The 16342-nt window shown below is 64.3% G+C and overlaps 1 protein-coding gene across 4 annotated transcripts in view; it reads left to right on the plus strand.

Moving 5' to 3' along the window:
• Clec16a (C-type lectin domain containing 16A) overlaps positions 1–8552 on the plus strand; it is a 176648-nt gene extending 168096 nt beyond the window's left edge. For 2 of the 4 annotated variants that reach the window (XM_046445555.2, XM_046445565.2), the window contains exon 23: positions 7532–8552. In XM_046445555.2, the coding sequence (XP_046301511.1) occupies positions 7532–7893 (362 nt within the window). In that variant the 3' untranslated portion in view covers positions 7894–8552. Of the gene's footprint in view, position 1; positions 2656–4611; positions 4736–7531 lie in introns of those variants that run through there. The other 2 variants (XM_046445581.2, XM_046445592.2) reach the window with 2 other exon arrangements.
• The last annotated feature ends 7790 nt before the right edge of the window (positions 8553–16342 follow it).

The raw sequence follows: 16342 nt of genomic DNA on the forward strand, positions 1-16342 counted from the left end.
GGTCTGAGCAACCGTCACGGTGTTCCCAGAACATGGCCCTAGGTCCCCGCTGAACCTGGTCCGTGCTTGTGTCCATGTGGCCCCGTGTGCACACCTGCCGTGTGTTTCCGTGTCTGCGTGTGACAGCTGCTACCTGGAGAGCTCGCCCCACACAGCCCGCACGCCTCCCTCACATTGATAAGGAGACACAGCCAACGGCTGAGTGGACACATGAGCCCAGAACCGAAACCAGCAGGTGCCACGTTACCAGAATCAGGCCTCAGCCCGTGGATGCCCACCTGAAGGAGGCTGGCGCTTGGCGCTGCACCCCCAGGGGGTCCCAGCCTTCCCCGGCCTTCCTCCGCCCTTCCGTCCCTGTCCCCACCACTCCCCGCAGGGCCCAGGGCTGGTAGCCCTGCTTGTCAGGTGGCCAGGCAGTCCCAGCCAGTCACGGGACCTCTGAGGTGTCTGCTCCCGCTCAGTGTGTCCCAGCAGGCTGGCGGAGACAAGGACACAGGTCCCTGCTTTTTATGCCACACAACAATAAAAGCCTGAGGCCCAGGTCCCACCTCAGACTGCAAGACAGCCAGCGCCTGGTGACGATCAGCCTGCGGGCAACTTCACTTCACCGTCACACAGGGACACAGACACCTTGGGACCCAGCTGTTGATCCCTGGAAGGGGGGGCAGCAGAGCCCACAGGCTCCTCTTGCCCTGATGCCAGGCTCCCGGGCCAGCCCTCGACCACCGCAGGCCGAGCAGAACAAAGCCTGCTTCTCACCAGCCGGCTCCAGCATCTGCCTGGTGTCCTACAAAGCTGCTGGAGGAAAAGCCAAGGACGGGAGGAGGAATGGGACCTTGAGTTGGGACGGGGGCCCTTCCGCCAGTGGCCTGGTTTGACACTGGCTCTGAGCACTAACCCAGTGCTGAGTTCCTGATCGGGGAAAGTCGGCCCTGGGCCACCTGCCAGACCTTCCACCCACCGAGGGCCAGCTACTGTCCTCCAGAGGGCCAGCCGGGCAGCCGCGTAGGCTGGAGGAACCTCTTGCCCCAGCCTGTCCACCCATGGGGCCACTTGTCCTCAAAGTGGTGTTTAAGGGCACAGTGCTGAATCAGAAGCACTCCTGTCCCTGGGTTGACAGCCTCCCAGAGTGCAGGGTGCCCCGTGGAGCTGGCAGCGGCCAGGCCCGCCTCTGCCATGGAAGCCACAGTTCGCCTAGCCAGGTGTTGGTGGGGAAAGTGTAGAGGTGCCGTCCACCCCTGACGGGACAGGCCCAGTTTCCCAAGGTGCTGCTCCACAGTTTCGAAAACTTAGATTGTACAAGGATATCCTTAAAAACGAGGGTGTTACAGAATCCAGTTCTGTGAGGTGGGGTCTGGTGTTCTGCAGCCCAGGGGCCGCTCTGCTGCCCGGTTAACATGTTTCCTAACACAAGAAAGGGCAGTGTGAGGGGCTGGACACGTTCACGGCCTGAGCTCACCACCACACGACATGTCCGTGTATCAGATCAGCCAATACGCACTGTATCACTGGTCAGTCACCGCACCTCTCCTGCCAGCCCCTGTGGGTCCCCCAGGTGCGGGAGCAAAGCCAGCTGACGCTCGCTCCGGTTCTGTCCAGCTCAGGGGACCTTACGCTTCCTGCCTGGGTTTGACCAAGGCCCCTGTTTATCCCAAATACAGATGTTCTCAGCTTCCTGTGGGCCCTAGTTTGGGATTCCGGGATTCAGTGAGTCAGGCTGTCCCTTTTGTTTTTGTGGACTTGAGACCTGACCCCAGAGGTCCCTCCACCAGCCCGGCCGTAGCCCGCCTTCTCAGTCCCCCCAGCTGCCCGGCTTCTGGCATGCCCAACCCCATTTCCTTGGCTCGTGTGGAGCCCCTGCTAAGCACAGGCACCAGGGTCAGCGGGGACTGGTCCCACAAGTGAGCAGGGTCACTGAGGTCCCTCAGACCTGTGCAGTCACAGACCACTGCAAAGGAGACCTGCAGGGGCTTCATCCGCCAGCACAGCTCAGCTGTGGAAGGTTCCAGAGGCGCCCAGAGGAGGCATCACTGGAGTGAGAGCCAAAGACTGACCAGGCCAGGGATCCGTGAGAAAGGCAGCCCAGGGTCTCTCACAGGTCCACCAGGGCCCCAAGCCCTCCATCTTGCTGGCCACCAGGGAACCCTTCTCCCGTCTCTCGGGCCTCCCTGTCGGGTTGCCTCCCCAGGACAGGCCGTGAGTGGTCTCTGAGAGGCATTCCTGTGGCTGTCAGGCCCAAGGCTGGTGGCCCTGCCGTGACTTCAGCACCTGCAGGCCTAGCCCAGTAGGGCCCTGGCCAGAGCTGGAAAGGGTGCCCTGGTCACCAGGGGCTCCCTCAGTGTTGACAGCACCGGCTTCTGGGTCCCTCCCCAAGCCCGAGACAGCTGCAGATGCCCTGGAGAGCTCAAGTCAGAGGCCCAGCTGAAGTCCCTGACACCCTGGACCCAACCAGAGGGGTTTTCCCTTCACTGTGGGGTGTTTTGCCTATCAAAGCCGTGCCCAGGGGACCTGAATGGCCAGCGTGATACCCCTGCACCAGTCAGTTCTCGCCCACTGCCATTTGTTTATTAATGCGACAGTGTTGCCCAAGCTGACCTCCAACTGCTGGGCTCGAGCAATCCTCCTGCCTCAGCCTCCCAAGTACCAGGACTAGGGGCACCCAGCTCACGGGCCTTTAAAGAAAGTGCTGTGGACCCTGCGTGCCTCGTGGGGAGGGTGGGGGGGGGGACACCTTGGGCTGCAGTGTCCGGGGCCCAGGCGTCTGTGGCCACACCTGCAGCAGAACCAGGCTGAGGAACCTCAGCGTGATCCCTGGTGAGAAAGTGACAGGGTTGGAACCGCGTCCTTCCCCTCAACAGCTGATGCTTCTGAGAAGCTGAAACTGCAGAAAACGCCAGGCGGGGGAGGGGGTAGGCCCGGCTTCAGACCCCAGCGCAGGCCACGAGGAGAACCTCACCTCCCAGGTCCCCGCACACCCGCACAGTGACCCGCAAGCCCGGGCGTGCGTGCACACCAGCTGCACACGCACACACAGTCACCACAGTCGCGCACACACTCCCTTCATGGAATTCTGACAAACCCCCTGTCCTCATGACCAGGCACGGTGGCGCAGGCCTGTAATCCCAGTGACTTGGGAGGCTGAGACAGGAGGATCTCAAGTTCAAGGCCAGCCTCAGCAACTTAGCAAGACCTTGTCTAAAAAAAGAGATGGGGGGTGGCTAAGGATGTACCTCAGAGTGCCCTTGGTCTCAATCCCTAGTACCAACAAAAAAGAAAAAAAGAAAAGAAAAGAAAACCGTCCCCTCGGATGAGCGCTCTGTGACCTGCCCTGGGTTCCTTAAACAGCCAGTCGCACCTCTGTCTCCGCAGTTGCTGGGCTTCACACGGGTTCCAGATGGGCTACTTTGCAGAGGACAGAAAATTGTTTGTTAGAAAATTATGTCAGAATGAAGGTCAGCCTGTCCTCTTAATGTTCATTTTAGAGCCGTTTAGGCTGTGAACTGAGGCTACCTTTGACCCTCCCCAGGGTCGTACAGGGAGGAGGAAGGAGGGCAGGGTGCGGTGGCACATGCCTGGAAACAGGAGGATCACAAATTCAGAGGCAGCCTCAGCAATTTAGGCCCCAAGCAAGTCATTGAGACCCTGTCTTATGTAAAAGATGAGCAGGGCTGGGGATGAGGCTCGGTGGTTAAGCCGGGACCCCGTGGTCCCTCCCCTCCCTCGCCTGCTCCCCGCACCCCTGGTCTGGGCACGCCATCTTCAGCCGCACACCCTCATTTCAGGAGCTGGGAGCAGACACCCCAAGACTGGGCTGCACGTCTCTGTACGCAGCCCTCGAGTCCCGAGCCAGACCCCGAGGAGGAGGCGTGACCTGTCCCTGCCTCTCCCTGGCACTTGTTTTTAATGTGGTAAAATCCATATAACAAACCTGCCACCTTCCGCCCTGCGGTGCCCGAGCGCGTGAGTGCGTTCGCCTGTGTTCTGTGGCATGACGTTGGCCTTTGCTCTTGTCCCGAGTTTGTCTCTAAGTTGTGACCCCCTTAGCCGTGAGATGCTCCTGACACTTCTGTTCCACCGATGAGCGCCCACCCTGGCCACCCACTGTCCCTGCAGAGGTTCGGGTCTTCTAAGGCCAGTCACCGTGGGTGGGGGAGAGTGTTGCCCCGACACTCGGGCCGGAATCTGCTGGGTTCACTTAGCTGGTCTGGCCCGGTCCCCAGCCCCCGCCCGCCCCGGGCTGTTGTTAAGCTAAAACGGATGGGCAGTTTTGCTTTCTGTCCCTGAGGTTTCTGACCGAGTCTGGAAGTTGCTAATGACCCGTCTTTCCTTCCCCACAGGGCCAAACCGCCCCCGTCCCTCACCCTACTAAGGCGCACGAGTGCGTGGTTTGGTTCCTGGCTCTCCCGACTGGCCGACCCCGAGGGGTGGCGGGCGTCTTGTGTGCCCGGGGCTGGGCCCGCGCGTCCGCTGCCAGGAGCCACAGCGGCAAGGCCCTGGCCCCACTCTCGTCGATGCTTTGCGTCCGTCGGTGCTGTGTGTCCCTCTCTGCACGTCCCCTTGCTGCTCCATTGTCGAAGGCTTTCTATGATCTGTCCCTGTGTTTCCCTCTAGTCAGGAGTGGCAGGAAAGGACGCCGGCGAGTGTTCAGCCTGTCGGAGGCCGACAGTCACGGCGGCCACTGGGTTTAGTGCTGGGAACTGCGGCTGCCAGGACACCTCGCGCACTGTCACCTCAGGCAGGTCTCCTCCGGCAGCCCCACGGGCCCCGTGTCCCCGCCCCACGGCCTTGCGGGTCAGGGTCTGTGGGAGTCAGGGCCAGGCTGGCCAGGGAGAAGCCGCGCGGAGCGGCCTGTCCTCGCCTCCCCAGGCCGCTGCTCCGTCCCCCACTGTCCCCACCCTGCAGTCCTCCCGGCACCAGGCCAGCCCAGGGCCAGAGGCAGCCTCCTGGGGCAGCCCTGTGGGTCCCTACAGCCAGGCCTTGGGCGTGGGTGGCAGTTGCCTGAGAGCCACAACTTGATGGAGCACTGAGAGTCACCTGATCTCTCTCCCCTGGCCCTGCCGAAGCCCCGGCACCTTCCGTCCCCTTCCAGCCAGAGGCCCCGAGTCAGCTCCCTCATGAACACAGGACAAGCAGGAGTGCCCTCACGCTGAATGCCACCGGGCGAGGGTGGTCTGAGGGCCAGGCCACGGCGGCCGCCCGCCCGGGACGCTGCCCCTGGTGGCTGGCCTGTCCCTCGGGCAGTCTTGCTTGCTGTCCTCTTTTGTTTCCGCTGCTTAAGCTCCGCCTCTGGCTGCTGTGCTGTCCTCCTGTCGCCGCCCGCCTCTCCCAGCCGAGCTCCAAGTTGAGATCTGTGCTGAAACATGGCCACTGGCAAGGGTCAGCTGAGGCCCCGCCCCACAGCTGCAGACCAGCCTCGGGGGTGCTGGCCGGGGGTGGGGGGGGGCCAGAGTCCTGGGAGGACCCCTGCTGGGTCCTCCTCCAGCTTCGGCTGTGTCCCCAGCCCACGGGCAGGAGTCAGACTCCCTCCAGTCCCTCACACTCTGGGCCCAACGGCTGGCCTTGGGGCTCGAAAACACCAGGAGCCCAGCTACGCCCAGGGGTCAGTAATAACCTTGCAGCCAAGACTGGACCAGAACACGGTCCTTGCTGGGCTTCCCGGGCAGACCCGGCTGCCGCCCTGCTCCCCCTCGGCTGGATGGACTTGTAGGGGCCATGCAGGAAGCCACTCTTAGGGGCTGAAAGGAGAGGCGCGAGGCGAGGCTCGGGAGGGAGAACGGGGTCAGTGAGAAGGGTCTCAGGGGTCAACCCACCACTTACAAGAGTGGGGGGTTCTTCCCCTACAGAGTCCAGTTGGCATGTGCTGCTGCTTGTTGGCGGGTCTGCTTTTTGAATGGGGCTCACTGTGCTCTCCCCAGAAGCCCCACCGGGGACCGGGGACCAGGGTTGTCACCTGCAGACCTAGGCTGCAGCCAAGAAGGAGCTCTTGCGTGGAAGCTTCGAGAACAGCCAAGGGAACGGGTCGCCTCTGTCCCCGAGGCAGGACAGGGCCGCTGGAGAACTGGTCCTTTCTCAAGTGCCTGTCCGCTGCTGGACTCGGGCCTGACTCCTGGAGAGGCTCTGGCCATCTGAAGCCTGTGGAGGCCACCAGAGCCCAGGACCCCGCCTGCTCACAGAGGCACACCTTCTGGTGCGCGGAGAGGGTCGTGCTAGGGGCGGCCAGTGGCCCGGCTCCTCGGGTGTCCTTCCCGGTGGAGCGAGTCAGAGTTCGCGAGTAGCAGGAACTCCGGCTCTGCAGGGCTCACGCTGTCCCCCGTGCCGACTGGTGCCAGCTGCCACCTCCCAAGCGAGGACAGGCCCAGGTCCCAGGCAGCGGTTTTCCTGGACCTTCTGTTTCTCTCTCTCCGGATGCCTGGGGCCGCAGCTTGGGGGCAGAGCACAGAGCACGTGCCCAGCATGCACCCGGCCCTGGGTTCTGTCCCCAGCACCACCCCAGAGAACGGGGTGGGGGGGCCTTGGGGAGAAGTGACCCTGTCCGCCCGCCCGCCCGCCGGCCTCCAGGACTCTCCCTCCCACCCCCGCTGTGTGATCTTGTTTCGCTCTTTGTCTTTCCATTCTCTTGCTCTGTGTTCAGTTGGCCTTTCTGTTTTATCTTGGCTTAAAAGACAAAAGAAAACCTAATTGAACTGGAATCACATTGAACCCAAACCGTGGTCCACCTCCCCAGGACCTGGGCGCTGCCACGCGGTGCCCCTCGGCCCTCAGCCTGTGCTCTGCTGACCCCAGATCTGTACGAATAAGGATCTGCCACCCAAGAGGGATGCCCATGGCCCTCCCGCGGAGCCTCTCGGTGCGCGGCCTCTACCTCCCTCCGCCGTGAAGCCCCTGGCTCCTCGTGCCCTCCCAGGCCCGCACATCAGTGGAGAGCAGACAGGCCGTCACCTGTCCCGGTCTATTTGAGGATTTTAAAAAACACCAAAAATGGGGAATGCCACTCTGGAAACACCTGCCCCGGGCAAAGCCTCCTGCTTTCCCTCCAGCCCCCGTGGGTAAGCTCCGAGGGCGCGGCCTTGGCGGGCCCCTGACGGGTGCCAGCTCTGCACCGCGGAGGAGACGCACCACCTCCAGGGTTTTGTAAGCTAAAAAAAAGTTTTAAATACTGCAGTGGGCTCCTTCTTGGGTGACTGTCCCCATGCTAGACTCTGGAATGGCCTGAAGTTCTGGGCACGCTGAGCACAGTGACTTCCCAGTCTTGTGTCTGTCATCAGGCAGGTGGCCCATGGCGTCCGGCACAGCCAGCCCAGGCCAGGTCTGTGTGGGACGTGCGTTCACAGGCCACAGGCCAATTGTGCCCACGCCCCAGGTTTTTGTCAGTCAGGGTGACCCTGGGCCCTGAAACGCTTTCCCCAGGCCCCGCCCCAGCACCGGCCGTGTCCCACACGTCCCTGGGCCTTGGTTCAGGCGGGAGCAGAACGCTGGCCGAGGCCCAGCACACAAAGCTGAGTGTGTCCCTGTCGCTTGCTTCCCCACGCAGATGTCCCCACCACTCCAGAGCAGCCTCCGCCTCCGCCTCACCTTCCCGACCAGCTGGTGACCGGCAGGGAAGCAGAAGCAGACGCCAGGCCCAGCAGGAGCCTGGCCCGGGGCCCAGAGCTGGAGACCGCACACCTGTCCCCCAGCCTGCTGCCCGCCCAGCAGCCCACCATCTCCCTGCTCTCCGAGGACACTGCTGACGCACTGAGCGGCGAGGCTCCGACTCTGGTCCCACCTGTTGACCCCCACAGCCTCCGTGCCCTTACTGGCATGCCCCAGCCTCCCACGCCAGCCACCACGGGCACCGAGACCCCCGACGAGGAGGCTGCGTGGGCAGAGCCCGCGGGCCCCGCCGAGCACTGAGTGGGCGCCCGGGGCCTCCCCTGTGCGTGCGGCCCGCTGGTAGGGACCCCAGTGCAGTGACGGCCAGACCTCGGGAGCACCCACAGTTCTGCGCGCCCCGGTACCGCTCTGCCCCCACCCCAAGACTACTGCACTCCACCTGCCGCCGCCCTCACTCGGACCTCCACGGAGACCCGTGCACACAGAGCATGAGGCCACCTCAGAGAGGCAGGAGGAGTAGTGGGCCCGGGCAGGAGCCACCAGCACCCTCTCCCTCGGTGGCTCCTCTGTCGCCCTCCCTGCCGTGCACAGAAGAACCGGACAAGGTCACTTTGGGTAGAAGTTTGTAGCAGAGCGAACTCAGATTCTCCTTTGGCTACTTACTCCTGCGTTTGGCAGCAGATGAAAAACATTTACTTAAAAGGCATCTCTCTGGGGAAAAAGGTCCAAAAACATCCACGACTCCAAGGCCGGGTGTCCCGTACCAGGGTAAGGGTAGTGTTTAGGTGGTTTGTCTCCCTCGGTTTCTCCGTGTTCGGTTGTAGACTCTTAGTGTCGCTGACTCCGTTTTCTTAATGATCCTTATTTCTCTCTTACCGACTCTGCAAGCCTTGGAATGGTAAAGTACCTACCTGAAAAGTTTAGTTTATTTCTAAATAAAACCGAGGGAGTTTCGTGGACTCTCGGGCCGTGTGGAGTGAGAGGGCGGCGGCTGCTCTGGGCCTCAGCGGGGTCTATCCATGCAGGGGCCGGGGCGGCCGCTTCCCCAGAACGCACCCTCCAGCACCTCGCAGGGACAGGTCTCCAGCCCCAGCCTCGGTGGCCCCCTCCCCTGTTTACCTGTGAAGGAGCCACTGGGGACTGCCAAGACCCCAGACCCAGCGGCATGACGGGAACAAGACCAGAAGCGTCTCCGTGTCGCCTGCACCCCACTCCATGTGCACGGTCCAGAGAAGGCGCCGGCTCAGGCAAGGGTCCCAAGAGCCGGCCTGCTGCTGCCTCTGCTGCTGCTGCTGCTGCCGCCCTGACTTGGGTGGTCCCTTCCCCGGCTGGCATGTGACCCTGCCCCTCCAAGGCTCTGCTTCTCGGCGAGCTTAGTCACCAGGCACGGGGACCCTGGCCGCTGCTCATGGTGGGTCTGGTGCAGCTTTCCTGCAGATGTGTCCTACCAGAGAACCAACAGCAGGTGTCATGTCCACCCGGCCTGGCTGTTTGGGTGGCCTCAGGAGATGTGCCGGGAGCTGGCCACCGACTTACCACAGGGAAGTGGCCTTGCCATCTCCGCCAGGCGGCCTTCCCTAGGGCCTCCAAGGTCAGATCTCGGCCTCTGAGTAAACCCAGTGATCACACCGGCCAGGGGAGGGCACCGGTGGGGTGGCCTGCAGGCACCCGAAGCCCCCGCTGGGTGTCCTGCCCGGCCTTCTCCACCCCGGGCAGGAGGACTGTCTGTCCACAGAGAAGACCTGGCTCGGAAAGGAAGCCATCGAGGCAGAAGGTCCAAGAAGGACGAGCCATGACCTCGCAATGCTTCCTGGGAAAGGAAGGGGGATTCGGGAGAGGGGGAGGGCCATGGGCGAGGCAGGTGCCCCGTGCCCCAGCAGCCAGCCGCCTTGTGCTTGGTGCCCCGGGGTGGACACGGCGCAGGCTGGCCCTGGCTGGCCCTGGCTGAGCAGCTCGCCCGAGCTGTCACTTCTGAAGCGACTGTCTCTGGGTCAAAGGAATGAGAGGGCCAGCAGCTCCCGCCCACAGAGCCTGTGAGGACAAGGATGGCTCCCTGGTGATGCGCATGCAGGTGGCCCCAGCCTGCAGGACCACCACCTGCTGCCTGCACTCAGGCCCTCGGCCAGCTCCCGACGGCCAGCCCTGAGGAGAAAGGACCAGGCCTTGGTAGAAGGCGCCAGTCGGGCCAGGGCTGCTGCCCTCTGTCCCTGGCGAAGGACGGGCCTGCCCCGGCCATGCTTGCGAGGTCATCCCCAGGAGCTGGCCTCAGTGAGACCTCCCGGTGAGCAGGGTGGGCACTTCCTTGAGAGGAACACAGTCCTCACTGCAGAGCTGGGGGGCTGGAGGAGGCGGCTGGCCCTCGGGCTCTGAGAAAGGACCCGCCTTTCCCAGGCCCGTCATCTTGGCAGCACGGATGCCGGTGTCCTCGGGAGCACCTGCCTCCCCGACCGCGGGCCCTCCAGGCAGACCCGTCCAGACAGAGCACAGGGTCTCTGGTGTCCGGCAGAGGTCTGAGCCTCAGCTGAGGCCACACGTTGGCCTACAGGTCTGGACAGACTGCGGGGCCAGCCTCCAGAGGCCCACTAGACTCAGGACCCCTGGCAGCACGTGGCCTGCCCTGGGGTCCTCCCCAAGTCCACCGTGAGGCCATTGGGTTGGCCACTCCCCAGCAAGTCAGCAAGGGTGGTCCCAGCAGAGGGGCTGGAGGAGGGTCCTCTCTCCCGTCCTGTGCTGGCCGCTCTCCCTGTGCAGAAGGCAGCTCCCCCGACACTTGTGGCTCCCGGTGCTCGGGCGGGGGTCGGACACCACGTCTGGCCCGTGGTCTCTGGGATGCACTGTTTTTAAAAGGCACCGACCGGACCTACTTCTCCAGATGCAATAAATAGGAACTATCTAATGTAGTCACGTTGACCTTGGGCACAAACTGTGAGTCCCTTGGGTGGAAAACAGGTCAACAGGGCGGAGTGGGGGCGGAGCAGGGCTTGGGAAACCTCGTGCGCTGGCCACTCCCGGGAAGTACCTGCCTTTGCAGGGTCACTCAGGCTTCGTGGGTACTAACACGAGGTGGAAGTGGAAACTGGAGCTAACGGTCAGCCAGAGTGCGGCCTGCTGCTCCCGGCCAGCCGTGGAGGGAAGCTGGGGCCTGGCCTCTGACCCCTCTTCCTGCCGAGGCTGCTCTGTGGGATGCCATGGCCAAAACCCCTCCCTGCCCTCCCCAGCTGCCCCCCCCCCAGGTTAACAAGAGTTTGGGGGGCCAAGTCCTGCTCCAAGGCCGGGGACCACTCAGGACAGTGGCTCATGGAGGACAGGCCCCTCACCTGTTGGCAGGGGGCTCCCCCATCCGAGCCCCGGATGCTCCACGTGGAATGGGACGTCACAGCCCTGTCTCTCAGGGTGGGACGGGAGTGGCCGCGTGGTGGCTGCCCTGTGTGCTGGGTCGAGGGGAGCATGGCGGGCTCTCCACCAGGACGGAAGCGCTGGGGTGGGGCGGTCCAGGACCCGCCACACGGACCAGTATGCGCCCGGGGTTCCCTGGAAATGGACCCGAGTCTCGAGAACTTCAGGGTCCAGCTTAAGCCTGGCCCAGAAATGGCTGGGACTTCTGGGTCTGGAGAGCGAACCCTAAAGAAGCCGCAGGCACCTTGCCATGCGGGGGCTGAGACGCGCTGGAGAAGGAGCCACACCAGGGTGGGCGCCCTCCTGGCCCGGCCTCCGCTGGCAGCCAGCTCGGCCCTCCCCTAGAGCCGAGGACTGCCTGGAATCAGTCCCTGGAGGTCTGACCACGAGGCCGGGCCTGAGAGGCTCTGGGGTCCCTTCGGCTGGAGTTGGAGCGGGCCGTGCACTGCAGGGGGGGCCACTGCCCACCCGCAGCCCTTCACCCCCACGGGGCCGAGTTGGGCGCATGGGCATTCACAAGCCTTGGAGACTTCAGGGTAGAAAAAGGAACCTGCTAGCAGGGTGCCCAGAGGGCCTGGGGTGGGCAGCACCCAGGGGCCCCGCTACCCCCCGACTATCCCAGGGTGCCCAGCCACGGGCTAGGCATGGCGGTGGCGGCCAGAGTGGGGGGCAAGAGGCGGCCGTCCCCTCCCCCAGGCCTTCTGTGACAGCCCCCCCTGCAGGCAGTGGGGAGGCCCTCCCAGGACCCCCTGCCGTGCTCCGAACCCCCCGATTGCCCCTGGGCCGTGACGGGAAGGAGATGAAGCAGTACTTCACAGGTGCACCTGGGTGCTGGAATCACCTGGTCACCGAGACCCTGTGACCGTCCTCCCGAGGGCCCTCCGCACCGCCTGGGCCAGGCACTGCTTAGTAAGAGCACTTCTTAGGAAGGCCTCTCCTTGGGGGAGGCGGTCGGAGCCCGTGTGCCTGGTTTGAACTCCCGCCATGCCCCTGGCCAGCGTGTGGCCTTGGCCAGGTCCCCTGTCTGTGAAGGGAGGACAGAGCGTCCAGCCCAGGCTTGAGGCGGTTCTGAGGACTTGTTGGGAACAGGTGGCCTGCGCAGCCCTTGGCCTGAGACCTGCCTCCCCGAGTGCCACGGTCTGGATCCCAGGTGGCCCTGAAGGTCCAAGCTCCAGGCCTGGTCCCCAGTTGGGGCTGTCAGGAGTGGTGGACACTAAGAGGGGAGGCCTCGGGGAGTCTCCAGGAAGGAGGTGAGTGGCTGCCTGGGGTGTGTGTCACAGAACAGCACTCGCCCGTGGACGGCCACCTTGCCTCTCGAGTTCTCCAAGTCCCCTGGAGATGCGGTGACGCTCCAGTGTGGGACACTGACAGGTGGGACGCCACCTGCCCTCCCCTGGCCTGCCTCCCTGCGCTGGAGAGGCCGGGCAGGATCAGCTGCCGGCTCTGCTTCTGCAGGGTCTGGGGAGGTCGCGGCCGTCCCTGAGCACCAGGAGTGGGGGCCTGGCGGGGTCTGGGTCCTGGGGACCGCCGCGGGAGGGGCAGGGGAGGGCAGGTGGCAGTGACCTTCCCGCCAGCAGCCTGGGTCCCGCACACACGGAGGGGAAGGCTGTTTCCCGCCAGCCGAGTCCTGGAAACCCCCTCCCTGCGGTCCTGCTTCTCGGTGGCACTGCAGGCCGATGGGAAAGCCCTGGAGGTCCGCAGCGCTTGTCCCTGGAGGAGGTTGCTCCTGAGTCACTGGACGCCTGGGCTTCCCGGGAATTCACTCGAGGGAGTGCCGTGCCAGGCGAGGGCGGGTCCCCTGCTTCCAGCGTGCCAGGGGCGTGGCTCTGCCTGCTCACCGCTCCAGCGCCCGGGGCCACCGCCGCTCCCTGCTTGGGCCCCTGGGCACCAGGCGCCCCCGCCCGCCCCAGCCTGTGCCCTCACCCGCTGAGCTCTCCGGCCACGCACCTGCCACCTGAGCCTCACCTCCTCGGTGCTGATGGCGGCCTCTTAAATCCAGCTCGCCCAAGAGGGAACTTCGCTGCCGGGAACAGAAACCCGTCCGCAGCTGCCCCTGTCCCCGGGCTGCCCTAGAGCGAGCACCAGCGCGGTGGCTCCAGGTGACAGGAACTTGCTCTCTCGGCGCTGGGGCCAGAAGTGCAGGCTCGAGGTCGGCAGGGCCACCCTCTGCAGGCTGCGGGGACCCGTGCCTGGCCTCTCAGCCCCGGTGGCTCTGGCCACCCCGGGCGTCCCCGCGGGTGAGTCACTCCCCCCGTCTCCCCTGGCGCGGCCTCCTGGCTCGCCCCCTCGACCATCTCTGAGGACCCCGGCATCGGACCTAGGCCCACCCTGATCCAGGTGACCTCACCTCAAGCTCCTTGACCTAGTGACAGCTGTAAATAAAGGCACACTCACCGGCACCAGGGCTTAGGTGGACGCCCCTTTTAGGAGGCTCACCGTTCGACCGTTACACTTGTCAGGAATCGAAGGTGCCCTGTCCCCAGGAGTAAGTTCTGGCTGGGCCCCGTCACTGGGCAGACTGGCCCAGGCCACCCTCTGGCTGTTAAAAGGGGAGACAAGGCACGAGAGCCTGTGTGCGCTTTGGACAGATCCCAAGGGCTGACACCCGGGTTAAATTCGTGTCCTATGCCCCCAGAGTCATCGGGGGACCACCAGGTGGGAGGCGCTGCCGTGGCCCCCACAGGCCGCCGTGGGTCATTGACGTAGGTGTCTCCTTCAACCCTCCTCCAGGTGGCCACTGGGTCCCCTCTGACCCGGGTCCTTCCCCGTGGCTGGGCACAGGCTCCAGTGCGCGGCTCTCTGTCCATGGGCACTGACTGGACGCAGCCGTTCCTGGACACGGCACCCAATTCCCTAAGCCGGGTCCCACTGGTGCCTCGTGCCCAGGGCCTTGGCCTCCGGCAGCCCCTTTCCAACGCTCACTCTGGTGTCTTCGAAGTCCCACAAGCAGATCTTGGAAGGACTCGCAGGGCCTGTTGGCCAGGGCAGAGGCTGGAGGCTGTCCTTTCCCACCGTCTAGAGTTCTGGGTCCCCCGACCCTGCCCTGAGACAGCTTCCGCTGGCACCTTCACGCCCAGGGGAGCCCCGGGCAGGACAGGCCGGGCGGCAGCGGAGGCTGCGGGCCAGCTGACCCGATTCCTGTCCCCGGACCAGAGCCGCAGCCCCGTGGCCCTGAGCACAGGGCTGACCTCCAGGAGGCCCGATTTCCTCCCGTCGGATGAGAACGCCCGGCGGCGTCCGTGGCTGTGCAGGGGAGGTGGGGCCAGGTCCCCTGAGCACGCGGTGCCCAGCCTGGCCCAGGGGGTCTCAGAGGGGCTTCAGAGAGGAAATGGGGAGCCAGCCCCCGGGGCTGTGGTTGAGCTGCGGTGTTGACGGGCCCGGGCTGGGGTGCCCCCTGTGGCTGGCAGGGCGTTCCTGGGTGGTCTGGGAGGGTGCGGCTGGAAGGCCTTGGGACCAGTGGACGAACTACAGCGGGTCGTCTGCGTCACTGAGTGATCCACTAAAGCAAGGCTCAGCTCTGGGCTGTGACATCAGTGGCCTGCTCCTCGGGCCTCTGGACTCCAACGGGAGCTTCGCCCACCACCCACGCTCCAGGGCCTCCGGTCGCAGACCCCTGATCCTGGGCTCTCCTGGCTCCATGACCCCGGGAGCCGTGCCTATGGTAATCTCTGGCCAGCACCTGGCCGGCTCTGTTTCTCAGGACACTTCTCGCTGATTCAGTAGCCAACAGGAGAAGCAGCCCGGCCCACTCTGCAGCCCCCGGCCGCGCCCCACCCCTCACGCAGGCGAGCCCACCATCCTCTCCCGGAAGGCCCCTGCCCTGCCCGCCCCAGGACCTTGGCACCTGCCTTTCTTCTCCTGGAGCCCCTCCCACTCTCCCTGGTTGCACCTTCAATGTCACCTCCAGACTGTTCTGAAGTGGTTCCCACTTTTCCCTGTCACAGTGGCCACCATTTCCTTCCTGTCATTTCTTAGACCTCAAAGGGTTTTTGTGTCTTTGATTGTTTGCCTCATTCAAAGTCTCACTCAGGGTCCCATTGTTCACCGACCTCAGCGGGAGGAGGGGTGACTGGAGAGGCTGCCCAGGAAGGGCAGGACCAGCTGAAGCTCTTGTCACCTCTGGGCGCTGCAGTGGGCGCCTGTGCTCAGCCCCCACGGGGGCCTCCGGGGACCGCACGGACAGGCTAGCCTCAGGACGTGCCCACGAAGGACAGGTCGGGCCCGAATGCGTCAGTCCTTCGTCCCTTTGTGGAGAGGTGTCCCAGACATGGACAGCCTGGGGCCCAGACAGCTCCTGTGGGCACCTTCAGGAACCCGGAGACTCACGGGTGGGCCTGGCAGGACACAGCTCTCCATCACCCACGGGTCATCTGTCTCCATGGATTGTCCATCTGCCCACTTCAGAGAAAGGGAGTCATACACGGCCTGGGGCATCCCGTCTGTCAAGCTGCGGCATGTTCCTGAAGCTCACCTGCACTTGGGCCTGCGTTGGTACTTTGTTCCTTTTCATGGCTAAATAATATTCTGTCCTGTGGACAGACCACGTTTGGTTTGACCGTTCATCTGTCCATGGGCGGGTGGTGTCCCCTGCCCCCTCATCTTCTGGCTTTTACCAGGGGCCTCGGTTTCCTCGTGTGGAAAACGGGTCTGGTGCGGGTTCCGGTCCTCCTCGCCACTCACTCCACGTGTCTGTGCCCAGCCCGCCACACCAGCTCCTGGGCCAGCTGGACCCGACACGCAGGACCACAGTGGGGCAGGAGCCCGCGCCCGGGGGCCTGCCCGGAGGCGTCAGGGCTCATCAGCAGCTGGGCCCCAGCCTGACCAAGGGCACACCCAGGGCTTCAGACCCGCAGGTGAGGCGCCACCAAGAGGGGCCCACTGCCACACAGGGGACAGGTTCACGTGACACGTCTAGGAGGTGAGACCCCCACACTGAGTGGCCACGGGCGTGCAGGGGCACAGCGCCGGTCCCTAGCCGGGTCTGAGGCTCGGCCAAGCTCCCACGACCCCTCCCCGGCCCGCGGCCCACCTGAGCCACTGGACGCCTCTCCCTCTGCCACGTTTGATTTTCTTATTTTGCTCTCGTGCTTCCGGTGACGGCCGAGGGACTGCACAGCCCTGGTGGCAGTTTGGCCAAGTATAGAAAAACCGTGTCCCCACAATCTTACACTGGGACGACCCGCGGTGACACCGCCGGTCTGTGTTTCGGAGACTGAAATCCTAGCGAGGGGTCATTCCTAAAGAGCCTACCTTCTGGGGCAGGGACGTGCGGCTCTGGTGGCTCTGGGAGTAGCTCCGTGGGATCGGCTTTCTGCCACTGTGACCAACCCTGAGGTGACCCCCTGTCCCGCTG

Source organism: Marmota monax, unplaced genomic scaffold (assembly GCF_021218885.2).
Source record: "Marmota monax isolate L192 unplaced genomic scaffold, Marmota_monax_Labrador192_F-V1.1 WCK01_AAM20220418_F8-fsc00035, whole genome shotgun sequence".
NCBI classification, from domain to species: Eukaryota; Metazoa; Chordata; class Mammalia; order Rodentia; family Sciuridae; genus Marmota; species Marmota monax.